Below are 23710 nucleotides of genomic sequence, written 5' to 3'. Positions count from 1 at the left end.
CCTGGAACCACTGTCTGACTCTCTTCTTCTTCGTTTCTGCAACATTCGTGGCCTTTCCTCTAACTTTCGCTCTGTTGAGCACCACCTCTCCTCTAAACCTCACCTTCTCTTTCCAACTGAGACTCAGCTGTCTGAGGCAACTGACAGCAAACCCTTTTCTGTATCCTCCTACTTTATACTCATTTCAAAGCCAAAGGTGGCTGCTGTGTATTTATACGCAACGACTTATCTTGCTCTCGTGTTCCTGAACTCGATACTTCTGAATTCTCTACACTCTGGCTTCGGCATTCCTATCATTCTCTGACTAAATATATCTGTGCTGTTTACTTATCCCCTAATTCTACTGACTATCAAAAATTCTTCGACCATCTTACTTCTATGATGGAACACATTCTTTCCATTTCTCCTTTCTCTGAAATCTCCATTCTAGGAGATTTCAATGTTCACCACCACCTTTGGCTCTCCTCTCCTTTCACTGATTCACCTGGTGAACAAACCTACATCTTTTCTATCCTTAATGACCTACAGCAACTTGTACAGCACCCTTCCCGTATCCCAGACCGCCTTGGAGAGAGCTCCAACATACTTGACCTCTTCCTTACAACTAATCCTTCTGCTTACACTGTTAATCTTTTCTCTCTGTTGGGCTCCTCCGATCACAACCTTATCACCTTAACCTGTCCTATCACTCTGGTACGGCCTGTGGACCCTCCAGGGAAACGTCACCTGTGGCATTTTGGAACCGCGGATTGGCAGGCCCTCAGGCAGTACTTCTTTGATTTTCCCTGGAATGATTATTGCTTCCATGGCCGGGAGCCATCTGAGTGTGCCTTGCACATTACAGAGGTTATTCTCTCGGGCATGGAAGCATACATTCCTTTCTCATATCCTTTGACTAACGCAAGAAAGCCTTGGTTTAATCACGCTAGTTCTAATGCTGTCCGCAACAAGGAGAAGGCCTACAAAAGGTACTGGAGCCAACCCACCCCTGAATCAAATAATCTTTACGTTTCTGCCCGGAATCGTGCTAAGTCTGTTCTTCGCTCTGCTAAAAATAATTTCATCCATACTAAATGCTCTCAACTCTCCAACTCGAATTCTTCCCGCTCCTTCTGGCACCTTGCCAAAAACGTTTCTAACAACTTAACCTCATCATCCTTCCCTCCTCTTTTCTACTCTGATGGTTCTGTAGCTATTTCTTCTACTGATAAAGCAGATCTCTTCACACAGACTTTCTCCTCCAATTCCACCTTAGACGATTCCGGTGCTGTTCCTCCATCACTTCCCGCCTCTGACTTCCTTATGGCTGACATTAAAATTTCTTCAGCTGATGTATTTTCTGCCATCACTGGCCTCAATACTAACAAGGCATGTGGGCCTGATGGAGTCCCTCCTGTTGTTCTCAAGAACTGTGCTTCTGTGCTTACACCCTGCCTAGGCAAACTCTTTCGCCTTTGTCTGTCAACTTGTACCTTTCCTTCTTGCTGGAAGTTTGCTCTCATTCAGCCAGTCCCAAAAAAGGGTGACCACTTCCAACCCTCCAACTATCGTCCAATTGCTTTAACGTCCTGTATTTCAAAAGTTTTCGAGTCAATTCTCAATAGAAAAATTTTAAGGCATCTTCCCTATCACAACCTTCTTTCTGATCGTTAGTACGGGTTCCGTCAGGGAATCTCCATTGGCGATCTTCTCACCTACCTTTCAGACTCCTGGTCATCCTCTTTTCGGGACTTTGGCGAAAACTTTGCCATTGCACTTGACATCTCAAAGGCTTTCGATCGAGTCTGGCATAAATCTTTAGTTTCCATTCTGCCCTCTTACGGTTTCTATCCTTCTATCTGTGTCTTCATCGTTAGCTTCCTTTCTGGTCGTTCTATAGCCGCTGTTGTAGACGGCCATCGTTCTTCTCCTAGATCTATCAACAGTGGTGTTCCTCAGGGCTATGTCCTATCATCAACTCTCTTCCTTTTATTCATCAATGACCTTCTAAGCTGTACATCTAACCCTATCTACTCATACGCTGATGACTCCACCCTTCACCTTTCCATTCGGTTCCCGCAATGCCTATCTCAGCAGTTACTTCAACAAACAAGGGATGAGGCTATGGCACACCTGATGTCTGACTTGGCTCGTATCTCTGACTGGGGTAAAAATAATCTTGTTGTTTTTAATGCATCTAAGACTCAGTTCTTACACCTATCAACCCGTTAAAATCTTCCACTGGTATACCCACTAATGTTTAATAATATTCAGCTTAATCCTGCATCATCCTTGAACATGCTTGGGGTTTCATTTACTTGAGACTTATCTTGGAAAGATCATATTACATCTCTTGTAAAATCTGCTTCCAAGAGATTGGGTGCTTTAAGCCAACTCCGTTCTTTCTTTACCCCTGCACAATTGTTGACTCTATACAGGGGTTTTATCCGCCCCTGTGTGGAGTACAGCTCTCATGTGTGGGGAGGCTCCCCACACACAGCTCTTCTCAATAGGGTGGAGTCAAAGGCTTTTCGTCTCATTAACTCTCCTCCTCTTACTGACTCCGTTCAACCTCTGTCGCTTCGCCGCACTGTTGCATCTTGATCTCTTTTCTGTCGCTACTTTAATGGTCACTGCTCCTCTGAACTGTCTGCTTGCATTCCTCCACCTCTACGACGGGCGCATAGCACCCGTCTAGCAGCAAACTCTCATCCCTTTTCTGTCCAACTCTCTAATGCAAGAGTTAACCGTTACTCCCAGTCTTTCATTTATGCAACAGGTCAGCTCTGGAACTGTCTCCCTCTGTCTGTATTTCCTGCTGCCTATGATCTCCAGTCTTTCAAACGCAGTGTGTCCAGGCATCTCGAAATGAATGGATCTTGAATTTGGCTCTCTCTTGTATTTTGTTTTTCTCTTGGAGGGAACTCTTATTGCGGCCTCATGGCCTTTGGTTCCTTCTTCTTTGCATAAAAAAAAAAAAAAAGATAAGCGAGCAGACTAAAGGAAATAAAATTAGGTTATTAAAAATTGGATATAGGTAGGTGACACTCATTGAAAATGGGATAACAGGTGGACATCCAGGATAACGGAATAACAATTCAGAGACAAAGTGGGATGTAAAGGCAGACAGAAACCGAGCTAGGATTTTCGCCGCGACTGATTGGAAAAGATTAACAACCAATAGGTCAAAGAGGAAAAGAAGGGAGAAGCTTATGCTCTACACTGGACTGAATGAGATTGATGATGATGATGATGATGATGATGATGATGATGATGATGGATTAGAAGTTGTACACAGGAACTTTAATTGCCAGACTAATGGAATTTCCTATCCTGATGATTGACACTAAAATGTGCACAGTGAACTCATGGGTGAAAATGAGAGTTGGATTTCTGCTTCAGCAACGATTGGCTTCCCACAAAGGGGAATAACATGGTGATTAAGGACCGAAGAGGTACAGTCGCCAAACTTTCCACCTGGGCCACCCAGCCGCGAGAGGTGGGTAACGGGTGTTGGCAACAGTGTATCTGTTTGTTCGTGTGTACATGCTCGACGAAAGTTCGGATCATCAACTCTTTTCGTCCGTAGTGAACCTCCGTCAGACTCAGAGTCAGAGTTCATTCCATAGATGGCTGGGTACGGAGTTGGGTGGGGAGAAAAATGTCTCAGGAGTAAGGCGGCTCTCCCATCGGCGCAGCCAGTTGCATGAAACTGGTCGCACGGAAAACTGAATGCCACAAATCGCGCTGACCAAGGCCAAATAAATGACTATATTAATTTTATAATGCGATAATATATATAATGATATAAATATATACTATTGTATATAATACAACAATATATATTATACTATACTTATTTGGCCTTGGTCCGTGCAACCAGTGGCACACAACAATTCCATGCGACCGGTTTCCTGCAACTGGTCTAGCCGGTGGGAGAGCTGCTTAAGGGGGGAGCTTGGCATAGTGAAGACCAGGGCAGGCGCCGGACGGGGAAGGGGGAGGGAGGGTTACGATATTCATACCGTCAGTGATAATAACTGCCGAACTAGTTTTTGACATCCATTAGCGTTCTACTAAATATTTGCATTCTTAACAATACTAAACATTTTATTTTCTATGTTGTTTTTACATTGTTACCAAAACATGTTAATGCACTATATACTGGAATTGCTTCAAGCCTCTCTCTCTCTCTCTCTCTCTCTCTCTCTCTCTCTCTCTCTCTCTCTCTCTCTCTCTCTCTCTCTCTCTCTCTCCTTATATCAGTAATTCCATTTCATTTGGTGATCGCTTGATACCATTATCAGTATAGGTTGAAGAGAAATGCATTTACCTAGCATTTACATCCACCTACAAGTATGATTACCTGCCGCAGTCACATCATGAATTACATTGGTCAATAAACTTTAGGATGATGTTCAGACACTGTTAACGGTTGCTTATTTCCTCGTTGAGAGTACTTCAGGTAGATGTTTGTATGTGTTCTATGGTGCACCACGGAGAGGTAGGAGGTTAAAATACTGTCACCTCAACAGGCAAAGAGTTTATGCATACCGTTGTCGAATGTGGCTATTATATCAGCTATGATAATGGCTTACCGTATCATACTTCATATGACTATATATGGTCATTACAGCACACCTTTGTAGTCCGATGATCTAACAAACGACTGAGTTACACATTACAAGGATAATTGATTGTGAGCGGTGCCGCTTTTGTGTGAGGTCACACATTTACACGCTCATCGACTATTCATCGAACAACATTATCTCACATTATTGCAAGATGAAGACACCACAGCTACATCATAGTATGCAAAAGCTTCCAGTCATATTAAGCACAATTGCTATTGATTCATGAATTGTTGGGACATTTATATCACCATTGTCTGTGATACTACTTATGTGATTGGTAAATGCAACATACCGAACATGAAATTATCATTACAGGGTGGAACACTGATTTTTTTTTTATATTTTTTATCTATTATTATTATTATTATTACTGTTATTTATCCCAAGAACCTAGGCGCTTTAGCGCCCGTCACCAAGGCCCGGGGTGCGAGGATTTGTGATGTTGGTTGCTGACTGGCTGCTGTTAAGATCTAGGTCATAAGATAATTGGAGAAACCCATCTCCTCTGACGGGGGTGGAACCACGTCACATGGATCGGCTGGCGGAAGCGTTGACTACCACGTCACCCACAGTACTGTTTCACATACTTAATATATATCAACTATCAAAACAATTGCCGTGTTTGCATTGCAAACACAGTGATCCACGTAACGATTAAGTGATGAGCCATGGGTTTATCATGAAAAAGAATACGTTTATAAATATGTAATATATGTAAAGATGTGATCTTTTAGATTATTTTACTTATTGTTTTCAATACTTGCATTATCCAATACTTTCAAGAAGTTCCTTTAAAATTCTATCGGCTAAAAATTGACTACTGAATATTGGGATGAACTCTGACTGAGGTTCACCACGGAAGACGAGAGTTGATGATCCGAACTTTCTTCGAGCATGTACTCACGAACAAACATACAGTATACTGTACACTGTTGCCAGCTCCCGTTACCCACCCCTGGCGGGTGGGTGGCCCAGGTGGAAAGTTTGACGACTGTACATGTGTCAGAGAGAGAGAGAGAGAGAGAGAGAGAGAGAGATTAACAGCGTCGATGCCCATGTATTGCTTGCTGCTTCCTAAAACTCCTGTACTGATGGTTATCGAGGGAGACGGTAATCACACTGATAGCACATTGTTGGCAGAGTTTGCACCATGACTCTCACGGCACCATTTAGAGAAGCTTTGTGTGTGTGTGTGTGTGTGTGTGTGTGTGTGTGTGTAGGAAAAGGAGGATTCCATTAAGAATTAAGTTCACGTCTGGTCTAGTGCTGTGTGGGGTAGTCTTCTACAGCGTAACGTAGTGTAACGTAGTGTAGTGTAAGGTAGTGTGTGGGGTAGTCTTCTATAGCGTAACGTGGTGTAGTGCAACGTAGTGTATTGTAGCAGCACAATGTAGTGAAATGAAGTGTACTATAGCCTAGGCCCAATGCAGTGTGATGTAGTGTGACGTAGTGCAGTGTAGTATAACATAATGCAGTGTAGTGTAAAGTAGTGCAGTATAGTATAACGTAATGTAGTGTAACGCAGTGCCTTGTTGTCAAGTGAAGTATGGTGTTGTGTAGTGTAGCCTATTGTAGTGTAGTGTAATGTAGTGTAATACTGTCGTGTAGTGTAGCGTAGGAGAGTGTACTGTAGGATAGTGTTGTGTAATGTAATGTAATAAGGGCTGTGTAGTGTAGTACAATATGTTGTGTAGTGTTATGGAGGGCAGTGTAAGGTAATGTAGTGTAGTGAACTGTAGTGCAGTGTATTGTTACGTAGTGTAGGGTAGTGAAGTTTTGTGAAGTTTATTGTCGAGTAGTGTATTCTAATATAGTGTAGTGTAGTGCAGTGTGCTGTGGTGCAGTGTATTGTTGTGCAGTGTAGTGTACCGTAGAAGTAATATAATGTGGAGTAGTGTCATGACTGACATAGTTTCTGTATTTTCAGTTGTTGCATAACCATGGATATGAAGCAGAAACAAAAATCAGTCATCGAGTTTTTGACCAAAGAAGGATGTACTGCTGCCGACATCCACAGCAGGCTCAGAAATGTGTATGGTGAGGTGACAATTACTGAGAGTAATGTGCGAAGATGGATGAAAAAGTTTAAAGAAGGCGAAACCAGTGTTGAAGTCAAGCCATGGAATGACGGCACTCCACCTCCCTTAGACCAAAGAAATTCAAAAGGTAGCCCTCAGCACACACGTTTATGGTGAATGTCTTCTAAGATGGCATGGAATGATTTTGCTAGATTTCCTCGAGCGTTGAACAACAATGAGCAACAGTCGCTACGTGGAGTCACCTCGGAAACTTCGAGAAGCCATCCATAAGAAAAGACCACAGAAACAGCTTAATGCAATCCAGTTACACCACCGTAATGCACGACCCCACACTTATTTGGCAACATCACAGGTTATTGCACAAATGGGATGGCCAGTGGTGCCACATCCGCCTTACGGGCCCGATCTGGCGCCTTCCGACTTGCGCTTGTTCTGTCGGATGAAGGAAAGCCTTCGGGGACGGCGTTGTGATGCTACAGGCGAAGTGGAAGGCGCTATCAGACGCTCGAGCAGGGAGTGCCCGAAAGAGTTTTTCCAAGTGGATTTGACATGTGGGCTCAACGGTGGTGCAAATACGTCGCCGCACGTGGAGACTATTTTGAATAGTACCATGTTGTAGACAAAAAGTTACTATAAACATGTACATAGCTGCATATGTCACATATTGTTAATGTAGGAGTTATGACCTAAAAGGCATTACTTTCAGCACATCCTCCATATCTGTCTATCTATCTATCTATCCATCTATCTATCTATCTATCTATCTATCTATCTATACAGTATGTGTGTGTGTGTGTGTGTGTGTGTGTTTATGGCCAGGTAAGCTATTTTCTTGTAAGCAAACGAGGATGAATGCAACTGCTGTTTCTGCATTATTTAATTTCTGCTCAATGATTTCAGTGTGTTGAACAAAACTACGATAATTTTTATTTAGACTTCAGAGTTGTCCAAATGTTAGTGTACTTGGTGACGTTTCGTTCCATCCTGGGAACATCTTCAAAGCAATCTGATGGCGGTTGGAGCGAGACCTCATTACACAGCTGATGCCAACATGTGCTACCACGTGATTGGTCGGCCATGGGGGCGTGATAGAAGGTGTGTGGCTATCTCACTGGTGGAATGAGTTAGCCCACCGATGTTTGTTATCTTTCGCATGTTGTAAGGATTTGTAAATCTTCTACTTGTGAGTTGATTGCAGGTTTCACTTCGAAAATATAAAGTGCTTTCAAAAACATGCATCGAAAACAATGAGCAGAAATTAAATAATGCAGAAACAACAGTTGCATTCAATCTCGTTTGTTTACAGGAATGTAGAGAGAGAGAGAGAGAGAGAGAGAAGATGTAGGTCTACTGTAGAACACTTGTCAGTTTCCCAGCCTTCTTTCTGATTAGAAATGACAGGTGTACTATAACTCTCTCACTTTGCTGTCCCCTGAAGATGGGAATACACCAAAGCGCTTTGAACATTTCGTGTTTCCCTTTTCTCCGTATGGATACCACGTCTGTTAGTCACAACTAATATTCTTATGGGAAGAACGTAAATTTTTGGCTACTGATAGATATTCATCCCAGGACACTTTGGGAAGGGTGGTACCATGTACTTTTCCTCACGGGACAGGGAACAACCCTTGGAGGTTCCAGCAAAGCCCTTACCATAGGAAGAAAAATATTTACATATAGATAAGCAGTTATTCGGCCAAGTACTAGGCAGGGTGGGACCTGCGATGACTACCTCCAATGGGCGATGGAGCGGTCCCCAAAGATTTTTTTTTTTTTTTATGTAACCAACTCTGGGCATAGGCTTCACAGCCTGCTTTCAAGACCCAGTAGTCCTCCTACGTACTGCACACCTTTACATGTCACCACTTCGGCGCTAACACCCACCATCCATATTGAATACATGCTAGGGCTGTCTCACACAGGACTGGTGTATTGGTATTAGCGGGGGTAATTTTACATGTCAGCGGGTCTTATGGTAGATCGATAAAGTCTGATATTTATTAAATTCAAATCCTTAAACTGTTCCCTGCCCCAGCGGGATTTGAACCCGGGTCCGTTAGGACTGCAGGCCACCTCTCTACCGATTGAGCCTAAAGGCGTACAGTTTTGCAAAGTAGTAAGTCTTTACAAGGGCTCCGTATTAAGCATATTAAGGCCCGCAAACGCTACAAGGGGGTGGAGGGGGCGGTTTCCGAGGGTCAGGGACAAAGCCTTCATGCAAGGTTATGGTTTATAATCTAGGAGCACGAAATTTTGCATATTGCTAGACATTCACTCCACCCATGTTGTAGGCGAGTGAGATTCCCGATGGCCACTTACCATGGAGGAGAGGGGCAAAGCGATAGTTTTAACGTATGGCCGCGAAATTTTGCATTTTAAACGACCTTTACCAGAATCTGAGTTGAAATGGACAGAAACCACAAGAAACCTCCTCTGGCATCGCCATAAATAACTTTCACCTTAATATTGCAGGGGTGGAGGCGGTGTCCTTTGCCTTTGTTCCGTACCCCAATAACATCACTAGAGAGGATCACTGGCATAGATTTCTGGATCGTATATATATATATATATATATATATATATATATATATATATATATATATATATATATATATATATATATATATATATATAATGTTTGAAAAGCAGTGTGACAATTGGCCTGTTATGAAAATGATCCGAAGAGCATTAGCTTACACAATTTGTCCTAAAGTTTTTTTTTTTTTTTAAATGGTAATAAGAGATGGTTAAGATGATATCCTTTGTCCTGTAATGCCATGTCGTCTTTAATAGTAAATTCTGGTTAAAACCACAGACTTATATCCTTAGGAGAGGGGTTTTGAGATAATGTTTAAAGCAATCTCCAGTAACTCCTTCAATACCCTGTCGCCTTTAAATATCTTGTGATACCACCAGACGCTTATAGTAAGCTTAGGAGGAACCTCTGGCAGCCAAGAACTAAAATGTGTGAGGGTCTCATAAAGTCCTGGTAACACAGCCATGAATCCTTAGGTGATATTAATGTGCCTGTTTATCGTTGTGATGGACGCTAATGGTCAGGGGTGACAGGAGGCAAGCAGTATAGTGGGTAGCTTACCTAGGCTCAAACTCAGCTTCCTCAGGCGCACTGTGTTGCTTGGAATTTTTATTTCAGTTCAGTGACGTCTAACTGAATTTTATGCTTGTTACCATCAAGTGAATTCATTAACTCTTTTTGTTTATAGCTTTGACTTGGAGAAGAACGTATCAAGATTATCTGCATATGTAACGTTAACTGGAAAGTCTTAAAACTTATTTTCCCATCAAGCATTATCAATAGTGTGATATATTTCCAAATAATTATCCAGACTTGAAACTGAATATCATACAGCCAAGAACTATTTAAAAAGATTATTTCAGCTAGTGATTTTTTGCCATAAACATGTACAGTACAAGGCTACAATAATTTCAGACAACTTACCACGCCTTACACTTCCATATTTCACACTGTCTCACTAAACTTTCTGCCATATCTTACACACATCATACACTGTCACATATCACATGAAAACGTCACGTATGCTTCACGTTGGCAAACCACAGTCCACCTCATCTCAGATACGGCGCACATTGCCCTACATAATTACCATACCACACATTGTCACGCCACAAATCATGCTGCCTCAAGTAACTTTGCACATTATCACATCAGACGCTGCCAAACCTCATATGCTGTATATCCAAGTCCCGTCTCACACTGGCACACCTATCTTATACCATATTCATCGATTTGTTAATAACTGTGATTTCGCACTAAGTTTTTAGCAATTTCCTCCAATAACAACACTGACACCTACGTGCACCCTGACCTTTCTCTCTCATCATTAGGGTCAACAAGACTTTCAACCCTTTCATGACGACGTCATAAAGGCATAAAAGTCGCTAAGTGGCAGCAATAATACAGTAAGATATCTCACATGATGAAAGGCTTACTGGAGACTTATTTCATCACTTACACGACAAGAGACCAGTCTTAAACTGATTAAACTCATTTGGGTCTGGGAAAGAAATGTAACAGAATGGTCATAACTCTAAATGAGTTAAACTTTCTTCTTCTCGATTTGTTTCATGACAATATTCAGAAATCATGCAAGTTTCTTGATAGCATATTGAACTAGAAAGCACTCACAGGGCGAATACCTCGGACAACGCCAAGGAAATTTATGATTTACTGGTAAATTTCCTCTTTCCTACCAGACGAATAATGTTATGGTATCACATAGTCAGTTAGTTCTACAGTCCTAGCCTGCCTTGTTAGACAATCTCAGAGAGCGAATACCTCCACCAGTGTCATAAAATATATTTCTTCCTCCACCCAGATTCGAATTCACCTCAAAATCAAATAATTTCTTCCTTAACACACTGCACGCTTATCCTGCCGATTTCATTGAAATCTGGTAACTCTGAGCTAACTCTTTTCAGACTAAGATCATAAAAATTTTCAGAAGCACGGGTTTCTGGATTCGAAACTTTTGTACATATCATTTTCCTTTGCCAGAAAGGCCCATAAAACTTACGAGAAAGTTTAGAGGGTCAGTCAGGCAAGCTGGTTACTGGATTATTCAGAGAATCAACAAGTTCTTCACTAGCGAATAGTTAGTTATCAGTTACAAGTACGTGCGCTCTCAGCTCGATGCTCATCCCTGTGGAATGGATACGGGAAAGTTGCAATTTTTTTTTTTTTTTTTTTTTTACGTGTCCGACTCTGGGCAAAGGCACAGGGCCTATTTTACAGGGGCAGTGACCTATCCCAAGGCCCAGTAGTCCTCCTACACATCCACATGTCACCACTTCGGCGCTAGCATCCATCGTCCATACTGAATTCATGATAGGGCTGTCTCATACAGGATTGGTGTATTGGTATTGGCGGGAGTATTTTTACGACTTGGCGTGTCATCTGGTAGATCAGGAAAGTCTGCTTTCAGGAAATTCAAATCCTTAAACTGTTCCCTGCCCCAGCAGGGATTCGCTCCTGGGTCCATTAGGACTGCAGGCCGCCTCTCTACCGATTCAGCCACCGCCTCCCCCATAGCATGCATTGTGCAACCCCCATGATACACTGGGATCTGGTACCGCTCATGATGTGACTGTCACACTGCTATGTTGCAGAACTTCTGCCTATCAAAATTCTTTTCTTCAAAGAACTGCTTTGCTTTGAAATTCACTTTCCCAAATTAGTTTTCACTTAACTGAAACCTACAGCTGTCCAAGTCCAATGGTTACATTTTTGTCCTTTTTAATGGATAGAGGACACGTGAACTCCGGTGCATGGAATTTTTAAAATTTATTTTTCCTTTCTTTGATCATCTCATAAAAAAAAAAAAAGGCACTATCTCCAGCATCAACAAAGGACAACTCATTGTTTATTCTGTTTGCAGCCATAGAAGCTGCCAGGCTGTTACGATTGTCATTATGAACAGACAGATACACTGACATCTAAATTTTCGTGTGGTCATCCACGTTGTAGATCGGCGGAGGATTATGGCAGAAATCATCTTGAAAAAGGACCTTGTCGTGTCCTTATAAATTATAATGCGGATATTTACTCACTGACGCATTAAAGGAGCCATTTGTAGATGCAGCCACCTGTGTCAGCCAGTTCTGCCATGCGTCCTTCATGGGACTTGGGGTGAAGAATTTCCCAGATTTTTGTTATCACTTTCCACCAGACCATTGGGTGCTGGACGATGAGCAGTGACAAACGTTTCCTTAACACCATACTAATGATATGTTAGCTGAGTTGTCTTAGTCGTGTTAGGGCTCTTGTTGTCCATCTGATCAATGCAGGTCGGAGTAGATCGCATCAGATCATGCCAATGAATGTGTATGCCAACGAGTAACACTGCCAAGTGCAAAGGGATCTGAGATGTCCGACAAAATCAGTTAAAGCTGAGCTAGGCTGGCAGAGACGAGTTTAGTGAGATAGGTTAGTATTATGGTTGGTGGGTGAGTGGGTACATGTGTATATAGGCATTGCAAATTTGTCAGTATTCGAGCTACTTATTTTATGATAGCCACCACAGCAGAAAACATATGAATGTGGTGCGTGAATTTTGCGGCATGAAGTGGACATTAGTGTCGGCTAAGTGATATAGTCATGAAAATAATGTTGTAGTAATGAGAATAATGTTGTCAACAAAATCTCTCTTTTAGCTGCATATCATGTGAACAGAACAATCCCATGGTTTTGTTGGTGGGGTTCCGCTGGATTCAACAAGTCATCCACTAAGCATCAGAGTCTGTAATCGTGATATCCCTTCAGGTGAACCACCTTTGCTTCTGCAAATTTGGTCACACAGTAGGGCTTTGGTAAATATGAATCCTAATGATTTTCAAACTTCTTCATTACTCTTATTCATCTGCCTACACCGCCCACTTAACAACGCAGCTCTGCAAGTTTGCAAGTATATGCATAGTACAGGCAAAGGCTGTTAGTTCTGAAGAATCGATATCGCCATTTTGCCTCACCCTTCACTCCCGACGAATCAGTCTGTAGATATTTCTCAACAACAAGGCCACCATTTTTTTTTTTTTTCAGCTCAAACAAATAAAAAGCCTATGTTATATTTAAACCCTGTTACTTTCTCAGGTTTTCGTCCCTTTCTCTAGAACCCATTCCTTCTCTTTCACTGTCTTACAGCATGTGGATTCAATATCTTGGTAACCAAGGTATCTCTTCTCAAAGTATACAATTTCAGTCATCCAGTAGCCCAACTGCAAAGGAAAACCCTATCCTTTCTTCTGCGCTTTAAGTCGTTCTTCCCTTTCAGTGCCCCCCCCTTCCATCAGCACTCCCTCCCCCACCACACACACACACACAAGGCACGGAGGAGACCAGACGCATGCCAACATCGCTCCATACACGGCCAACCTGGCCAGAGGCATTATCTAAATTTGTATCTTTATATGAGTCAAGCTCTGTACCAGGTTAGACCAAATGGTGTTCTAGTATATATATATATATATATATATATATATATATATATATATATATATATATATATATATATATATATAAGAAGAAGTTTTAAAGCAGGACTTGTTCAAACAGAAAAGAAAACTAATTAGAGTAAGAATGCACTCAGACAGCTGATCTTTGTTTAGTCTACAATCTGCCCCAGGGAATGTAAGTACTATATGTGCTTTTAGTACTGCAACATGGTCACATACTTCAGTAAAACAAATTTGGAAAAGAAAAGGGATAAAGGTAGATAGCAGGACGATGATTTCTACCAAGAACTGGTTGAAATGGAGACTCATAACAAACTGGTTGAGCGAGTACACAGGCTTGAGACTGCTTTTCAAAATGAAATGGATGAAATTAAGAAACATGCACTTGCAAAAGGAAGAAATAGAAAAATTAGGAAAGGAAGGTAACAAGAAAGACATAACTATAGGAGAGCTATCAGCTGAAGTGTGTACACTTAGGAGAAAAATTAGTGAAATGGCAAGTACAGTGGTCAACCACGAGAGTATTATGGAAGAGTTCAAAAGTGATACAGAGACAATTAGGCAAGTAAGCAGTCTGATAGATCAGAGCAGTGATATTGAGGAGAAGATAACACAGGTGAATGAAGCTGTCCAAAGCTACAAAAATGATGTGGAAACCACATATGCTGAAATGGTGAAAATAAAGAAAGACTTAGAAACAAGGGTGGAAGAAAAAAGCATTAAAAAGGAAGTGAAAAGAATAATCCAAAACAATCATAAATTAGTCAGAGATTCAGTAGATATTAACAAATCTATAGTAATCACTGGTATAGAATAGGAAGAAGTAAAAAACAAGATCTCAAGAGACAAAAAGGAGATGGCAAATGTAATGGGCATATTGAAAGAAGTATCAGAGGAAATCTGTAGTAAAGACATAGAGGAACACAAAAGGTTAGGGAAATACGAGAAAACCAAATCAAGACCCCTAAAGGTAACCTTCCAGAGTGTAAACACCGTGGAGGAGATACTAAAAAATGCAAAGAATCTTATGGAAAAAGAGAAGTTCAAAAATGTATGGATAAAAAGATGCCTAACACAAGAGGAACTGGAATTACTGAAAGAGAAGAGGGAGGAAGCAAAAACAAAAAATGAGGGAAGATCAGAGGAGGAGAAGAACACATTTTTTTACAAAGTAATAGGATTGCAGGTACGAAAGTGGTACATAAACAGGAGGGAATAAAAAGGAGGAAGGTAGTAGAACCATGTCATGACAAGTATATAAACAAGATGATTAAATTGATGTACTCAAATGTGGATGGAATGGTATCTAAATTATTAGAGATGAATGATTATGTAAGAGAAAATGAACCACATATAATATGCTTAACTGAAACAAAATTAACACCAAGGATATCGAATGACATCCTAAACTTAGAGGAATATAATATATGGAGAAGAGATAGGAACTTAAAAAAAGGAAGAGGAATTATAATATTAAATAAGAAAAATCTTAAAGTCAAAGAAATAGAATTAGACATACCCTCGCAAGTAGAACTGATTGCAGTACAGATAAATACATCTGAAGGGAAAGTAATTGTAGCCAATCTGTACATGCCACCCAGATCAAACACATGGGAAAGAGACGAATATGAGGACCTGGCGGAGAGTACAATTCAGAGTTTAAGAGCCCTACTACATAAAATGGAAGAGAAATAAAAAAGAATTATACTAACTGGATATTTTAATACAAACATAAATTTGAAAACTCTAGACATAATAAGCCAAGAAAGCTGTTGGGACCAAAAGCTCCTGGATCTTGTGCAAGAGTTTTTCCTAACTCAACATGTAAGGGAAAGCACCAGAAAAAGAGGACACGATGTACCGTCAATGCTATATCTCATATTTACTAGGCAAGAAAACGATATTGACAATATAATATATCACTCTCCATTCGGCAAAAGCGACCATGCAGTACTCAAATTGCAACTTCAGGATTGCATATGACATTGATAACAGCAATGAAAGTTACAAAAAGAGTCTAAACTATAAAAAGGGAAAGTATCATGACCTAAAGAAGTACTTCTTAGAAATACCTTGGGAAAAGGAGCTTAGAGGACAAGATTTAAATGCTATATATGTAAAATTCTGTGAACTTTATGAAATAGGAGTCCAGAAGTACATTCCACAGCACAAAGAAGCAGAAAAGAAAATAAAGAAATGGTTCAATACAGAATGTGAAAAATCAAAAGAAAAAAGAGATTTGTTGTGGAATAGATACAGAAGACACAATAGTGAAAGGGCATATAATAATTACAAACGGGCAAGAAACGATTAAACAAGAATAAGGAGGGAAGCCCAAAAACAGTTTGAGGAGGATATCATAAATAAAAGTAGTGATCAACCAAAGCTATTTTACAGCTACATCAGAAGCAAAACCAAAGTAAAAGATAAAATACAATCCATTTCGGACGATGGAATCACATATACACCAGAGAAGGATATTTGTGAAGCACTAAACAAGAATTTCCAATCAGTTTTTACAGAGGAAAAAATTTTTGAGAGGGAATATGTGGAACATGCATGTCCACACATACTACCAGATATACAAATATCAGAAAAAGTAATACAGGAGGAGTTAAGTAAATTAGACAGAGGAAAAGCAAATGGTCCTGATGAAATTTCATGTTGGGTGCTATGTGAATGTGCAAAGGAGCTAAGTAAACCATTATTTTTAATTTTCAAGAAATCCTTGAGTCAAGGTAAACTACCTGATATCTGGAAGAAAGCAAACATTGTTCCCTTATTCAAGAAAGGAAATAGACAAAATCCACTTAACTACCGACCAGTATCACTAACCAGTGTTGTAAGTAAGGTATTAGAAAAGCTTCTAAGAAAAGCTTGGGTAAATCATCTAGAACACAATATGATAACAGAAAGACAGTTTGGTTTCAGAAAAGGAAAATCATGTGTTACTAATCTGTTGAGCTACTATGACAGAGTAACAGACACATTACAGGAAAGAGAAGGATGGATGGACAGTATCTAGTTAGAATTCAAGAAAGCATTTGACACAGTGCCACACCAAAGACTTTTATGGAAACTATACCATCAAGGAGGAATTCGAGGCAAACTGTATTGTTGGATGCAAGATTTTCTCATGAAAGGGAAAATGAGAACAATACTAAGGGGAAATTACTCATCATGGAAAGAAGTGACTAGTGGAGTACCACAGGGCTCAGTGCTGGCACCAATCATGTTTCTAGTATATATAAATGATATAGACAGTAACACTGGCAATGAAACCTATTTAAATATGTTTGCAGATGATGCAAAATACAAAGGAGAATTACTGTACTGGGAAAATCAAGGATGGGCCAAAAGTCATAACAGCTATTTATTCCAGAAGAAGTTTCAACCTGTAATACAATAATCCAATAAAACAATGGGAACATGAATTGTAATAAAACAGAGAACAGAGTCTCAATAATGTTATAAAATTCCTATGTACACAATCTAAGGCAAATTCATTGGGCCACAATAAATCAATGCAATAAATCTATGTAGTGCAAATGTAGTATAGGTCCAGTCCTCAGTGGTAATCAAAAAGTAACACAGTGAGTAGTCTATAAGCCTAATCACATCAGTAAACAAATATGAATAATAGATATGCCTGCACAATAATTCCATAACAATCATATCCATAATAATTCACAATTGCATACAATAAGAAAGCAAGGAAATGAAAATATATTTACCAAAGCCCAAATATTCACCCTAGGCACAACATGCCTCATCGCCATATACAACACAAAGTAATATTATTTACACTCACTTCAATGGCCACACCATCACGAGCCTCGATTCCCAGTAGGTGAGCATCCTGTCATCATCACCTTAGGCTACCACTTCTGCACACAGTTCCTGCACCGGCTGAAAGCCGCAGATAGTAAACATTCCAATCCACCATCAAACAAACCCGACAGGGGTGGATACAATTACGTTGCTTTATGTACAGTATACCACTATTATTTCCTCATGACCTAAGTATTCGCAACTCCACAATCCTATACAACTTGTACCTACCCTTATAATATGGCTCCAACAACAAGTAAATACCCAGCGTCCACCAACAACCAGCTGCAACTGATCGGTATACATCGAAAACACCCGTCAAGTCAGCTGACTCCAAACAAATTACGCTTGAGATGCGCAATAGAAGAAAACATTTGGTGTGACTTACATTATCCATTATTACAAAATAGTTACATATATACAGATAATACAAATACCTATCATGCTAATGATACACTCCGCCCCCTACAAGTTACAACAGGTATACCAGTAGTCTATCATAATACATACACATCGAGATTACATTTGTTCCTCTATCGGCAATAACACCACTAATCTATGTACCGATCTACTCATTACCTTATCTACATCACCATCATATCCCTTCCCTTGCCTTATTATCTTGTACCTCAAATCAACATCACGAACGTCGCCATCCCGTCCTGGATCAGCTCTAATCACCTGTGCCAGTTTCCATGCCCCTCTCACTGAGTTGCTATCTTGCACCAGAACTACATCACCCACTCTTACATTCCTTCCAGTTGTGTGCCACTTCTGCCTGATCAACATGGAAGGGAAATAGTCCCGCTGCCACTTCTTCCAAAATGAATCTACAATCTTCTGCATAAATTCCAGCCTCCGTTTATGATCTCCACTGACCTCGTACATACCACTTGGACAGTAATTACTAGAACGGCCAAGTAACAAATCATTAGGGCAGAGGTAGCTACCTAATTCCAAACTAAACCCAGGTTTTGTACCAATTGGTCGCTCGTTTAACAAATTGGCAATAGCAAATAAAGCAGTCTGTAATTCCCCAAAATTTAATACAGAATCTCCAATAGTAATACACAGGCTCCTTTTGACAGACTTGATCAGAGCTTCACTTGCACCATTATACCAAGGTGCATCACTAGGAATGTTAAGAGTCCATGTTACCCCCTCCTTCTCACCAATACTTTCTATTTTCTTGCTAGCTGATATCAGTTGAGTCCCCTTATCCGAATATATGAACTTAGGGGCACCCCTGATAGCAGTGAATCTCTGAAATGTGGTCAAGAAATCATCGGTACTGTATCCCTCTGCCAAATCCAAATAAACTGCCCTAGTCACCAAACAATTAAATATAACTCCAAATGCTTTACCATGAGTTCTCTTCTTGACCGTGTCCCTTATTGTCAATGGCCCAAACAAATCCACTGCTGTGTGGTAAAAAGGTGGAGCAGGCTTCAATCTTTCTGTCCTCACTTGACCCATACATTGGTCTTCTATTTTCTTTGTTAACTTCCTACATACTACACATCTATTTTTGATTGTCTTTATTATCTTCCGGGCCCCAGGAACCCAAAATCTTCTCTCCAGCTTTGCCAAGGTAGTCTCTACACCTGCATGATCCACATTGTGTAAACATAATATATACAGTCTTGTTACTGGGTGGTTGGCTGGTATTAACATGTAGTATTCTTGATTCCAATTCTCTTTCAACCACTTCGATATTCTTTGTCCTACTACAATTATCCCATTTTCAAGTGTGGGACCCAATCTTTTGAATCTCACTTCCCAATCCATCATGTTTTTCTGCATCTCTCTAACCCACATTAATTCTGCTTCTGCAACACCTTTGACAGTGGGTTCTTTCAAAATACCCTTGAAGGATTTGCACTTGAACACAGCCATTATCCTACATGGAACTCTCAGTAATCTATAATAACCAATAATTTATCAACATCAATTACTCCCAAATCAATAATGTCCTGGTTCACTTTAGCAACAGTCATGGTAATACTGATTCTATCTGTTAGTTCATCTTCACATATTTGTCTAATAGGCCATTCTGAAATTGGTAAAGTCAGAAAATTAGGTCCATTTTGCCAGGCAGAGTCTTTCCCAATCTTCTCTGGATGACATGGTTTGGAAGTTAAGTCTGCAACATTCTGAATTGTATCAACCCACCACCATTCGCTTGAATCTGTTTTGACTTTTATCTCTGCTATACGTACTGCAACAAAAGTGTTAAACCCGTGAGACTCCTTTTGAATTTGTGATCTTACAATTGATGAATCAACAATGTGATACACTGATTCAAACTCCCATTTAAACTCCTTCATTATAGACTCTCTCAACCTAGCTGCCATAAGAGCACCACAAAGCTCCGAGCGAGGAATAGACAACTGTTTTACCGGTGCAATCTTATTTTTGGCCACAATCAGATTTGCATCAAACTTATCTTTACCAATCTGCCACCTTACATATGCACATGCCCCATATGCCTGCGTGCTACCATCAGAAAATATGATTAGGATGAGCTTACCAAAGGCATTAGATGGTTTCAAGGGTCTTCTGAAAGTCAAGTCTTCTAATGCATACAACTCTTTAAAGAACCTTTTCCATTCAATCACCACAGAAGCATCAAGTGGATCATCCCATTTTATTCCTCTATCATTTGAATTACCTTTGGTAATCATGGACCTCATCAAAACTTTAGCTTTCAGTACAACTGGTACAGTAAACCCCAGTGGATCATAGAGTGAAGCAATCTGACTCAATATCATTCTGCGTGTTAAAACCTCTGGAAATTTGGCTTCAATCTCACAGCACTCTAAATTTGGACCACTCCTTATCTTTCTCACTCTTGGTGAGAAATTAACCTTTACTGTGAAGGAAAAATTGTCCTCCTTAGGGTTCCATTTCAGACCTAAAATCTTCTCACAATCAGAGTCTATCACATTGACATTACAATTTTCATAATGCCCACTGACTATCCAGTGCTTCACCCGAAAACTTCCCAGAGTAAGTATCTCCTCCACATTCTGTATCAAATTGAAGGCTTTCTCAACACAGTCAGTAGAATACAGTATATCATCCACATAAGCATTATTGATAATCATGTCTTGCACTTCTGGAACCTCCCCACCAAACCTTTCTACCGTGTGTCTCAAAGCCAATGTAGCTATAGTACCACTAGGCCCATCTCCAAAAGTGACTGTGGTGAGTACATAATGATCAGGTGGTCTATTGCTATCCAAGTCCCTCCTCACAAATCTATGAGCGTGTTCATCTAGTGTGCTAAGTCTGACAGTATGATACATCTTCGATATGTCACCTGCTATAGCTACCGTATCTTGTCTAAATCTAAATAACACTCCAAGCAAATTATTCAAAATGTCGGGCCCCTTAGCCCAAAAGTCATTCAGCTTCTGGCCCATATAAGATGCAGAGGAGTTGAAAACGATGCGCAGGGGGGTTGAACTAGATTCTGGCTTCAACACCTCATGATGGGGAACATAATGAACTGGACCCTCGTAGTCTCTAACCTCTTCCTTACTTAGTTTCCTCGCTACTCCCCTACTAACCATATCTTCAATTTCACTTTGATATTTATTTGCATATTCGATGCAGAGTTTCTTTAATCTGATCTCTGTTGTTCTTAATCTGGCAATTGCTACTTTGAGGTTATTTTTCTGATTATTTGGGTCCTTTATCCATGGATAACTAGCTATCCAGCATTTCTGCTCTTCATTGTACACCAATCCTTCCTCAATTAACGCTAGTTCCTTTTCTTCTCTCAAACTTATGCAGTTAGGTCCAGGACAACCTCTACACATACACTTGATACATTGTGGCTCACACTTTATTCCAATTTCCTCTATGGCAAAAAATTTATCCAACGTACTCTTTAGATTATCAGCAGACTCAATGCTGATTTCATTCAGACTTGCAAAGCTTGACAGTTTATGCGTTCTTACGAGTAAATGGTTGTTAGCGTTGACTTGACCTGTATTTACATCATATCTACCTCGGATACTGAGCCCAAACTGATTTTCTAACAACTGTAGACTCTTATTTGTTTGAACAACTCTTGGTAACAATTCACTATAATTGGCACCAATGAGCATATCAATTTCACCATGTGGGCGATTTACCTCGGATCTTGATATTCCCACAAAAAGTTCAGGCATTTTTGATAGATCAACCTTCTTGATTCTGGCTGATATCTCATTGATACCAACAGCATCCACATTCCAAACCCTACCAGTTTTGTCAGTTAAAGGCACACAATATTCTTTACTAGATTGATGTTCAATGGTATTACCTACTTTAATCATAGAAAGATTGACATTCTTCCCTTTCAATCCCAGTTTCTTTGCCATGCTATGAGTTATCAACGAAATATCAGATCCTGAATCCCATAATACAGTAACAGGTTGGTTTCTGCTATTTAATGCACTGATATTCAACAAAGTTGTAAATGTCTTCTCTGATACTACATTATGAAGAGTACCTTCCATCTTATCAGGGTGCAAAAGTGGATGATGATTACGATTACACAACCCTTGTCCTACAATCACCACATCACATAATTTACCCACTTTGCAGCTACGAGCTGGATGATATCCCTTCAAGCACCTAAAGCATATGCCATTATTCTTCATCATCTCAAGTCTATCTTTGCTACTAAGACCTTTGAACTTATAACAGTCTGTAATCTCATGACCCGTTGAGTTGTGTAACAAGCACCCTCCATCCTTGCTCTCTGCCTTATGGTTAGCACCTTTTACCATCTTAGTTAAGCTTACAATACATGATTCAAATTCTTTATTCTTGACCTGCTGCTCTTCACCCATCTTCTTCACCAACTTTACCAGGTCTGAATAAGTGTTATTATCAAATGTACTGTTAACATTATGTACTGCTTGTGTTACCTTATTATCACCACTACTATTTCTAATGCTAGAATTCATGTACTCCAAAACTTTCCTCTCCTTCTGCAGGAACTTCAACATCTCTGGAAACAACTTGCTAGTGACTGACACTTCTTCTGCTTTAATGACCCATTCTCTCTTTTGAAGAGAAGGTAAAACCTTTTCAATGTGACTGACAACGTTGGCTGTGTTAAGTTCATCCGATAGATTTACCTTTTTCAGATCTAACCAACACTGCTCAACCTGGTCTACCATTTTAATGAATCCTTTGGTGTCACCATCAGTAATCTTCTTTAAAGACTTGAGATCACTTATCACTAAATCCACAATCTTTCTTGAATTTCCAAATTTATCATCCAGTCGCTGAAACATTTCCTCATAGTTACCCTCAGAGCCCTTTACTGCCTGTAGTGCTTCACCACCAAGACACATTTTAAGGGCATATGGATCAGTACCATACATACTTTTGACAAGATTCTTATAATCCTCTTTAAAGGTAGGGTAGTCTCTCAGATTACCTTCAAACTTAGGTGGCTCAAATTTCTTTACTTTAACTTTAGGTTTATCCATGGCTTTCTGGTCATTCTCAATTTTACCTATTTTTGCACATAAATCATTCTTAACTCTTTCACAGTCTAAAATGTATTTCTGGGCTTCCTGTTCCACATTGTCATTTAGATTATTGTCACATATGAAAGTTAGCAGTTCATCACTTTTACTCTCCAAGCATTTGAATGCTTCCAACACTTCATCACAGTTCCTCTTTAACACTGATAAATGATCACCTCTATCCAATCCTTCCTCACACAATGTTACCTTCCTGGTGAATTTTCCTTTGGTGGTGCCCCTCTGTCTCTTCAAGGCATCATATTCCTCTTGCACCCCCATGGTGGTTGAAGTTGAAATGTACTGGGAAAATCAAGGATGGGCCAAAAGTCATAACAGCTATTTATTCCAGAAGAAGTTTCAACCTGTAATACAATAATCCAATAAAACAATGGGAACATGAATTGTAATAAAACAGAGAACAGAGTCTCAATAATGTTATAAAATTCCTATGTACACAATCTAAGGCAAATTCATTGGGCCACAATAAATCAATGCAATAAATCTATGTAGTGCAAATGTAGTATAGGTCCAGTCCTCAGTGGTAATCAAAAAGTAACACAGTGAGTAGTCTATAAGCCTAATCACATCAGTAAACAAATATGAATAATAGATATGCCTGCACAATAATTCCATAACAATCATATCCATAATAATTCACAATTGCATACAATAAGAAAGCAAGGAAATGAAAATATATTTACCAAAG

General features: G+C 39.9%; 2 protein-coding genes across 2 annotated transcripts; both read right to left on the bottom strand.

Annotated features, from left to right (window-relative positions):
- Positions 1 to 18833: 18833 nt before the first annotated feature.
- Positions 18834 to 21651, bottom strand: LOC145398395 (uncharacterized). Its single transcript, XM_080271271.1, has 3 exons — positions 19817 to 21651; positions 19290 to 19394; positions 18834 to 18894 (listed from the first exon to the last, which is right to left on the bottom strand). Exons 1-3 carry the CDS (start codon positions 21649 to 21651, stop codon positions 18834 to 18836), a joined length of 2001 nt encoding a protein of 666 aa, XP_080127397.1.
- A 139-nt stretch (positions 21652 to 21790) lies between these two features.
- LOC145398394 (uncharacterized) lies at positions 21791 to 23283 on the bottom strand. Its single transcript, XM_080271270.1, is given in 2 exon segments — positions 21791 to 21856; positions 21859 to 23283. Coding segments are annotated over 2 exon segments (1491 nt in total).
- Positions 23284 to 23710: the final 427 nt, after the last annotated feature.

Source organism: Coenobita brevimanus, chromosome 45, assembly GCF_032717465.1.
Source record: "Coenobita brevimanus isolate Jiangsu-jjx chromosome 45, ASM3271746v2, whole genome shotgun sequence".
In the NCBI taxonomy this organism is placed as follows: domain Eukaryota; kingdom Metazoa; phylum Arthropoda; class Malacostraca; order Decapoda; family Coenobitidae; genus Coenobita; species Coenobita brevimanus.
Note: the sequence above shows the minus strand (reverse complement) of the source record. Positions and strands in the feature narration are given on the sequence as shown.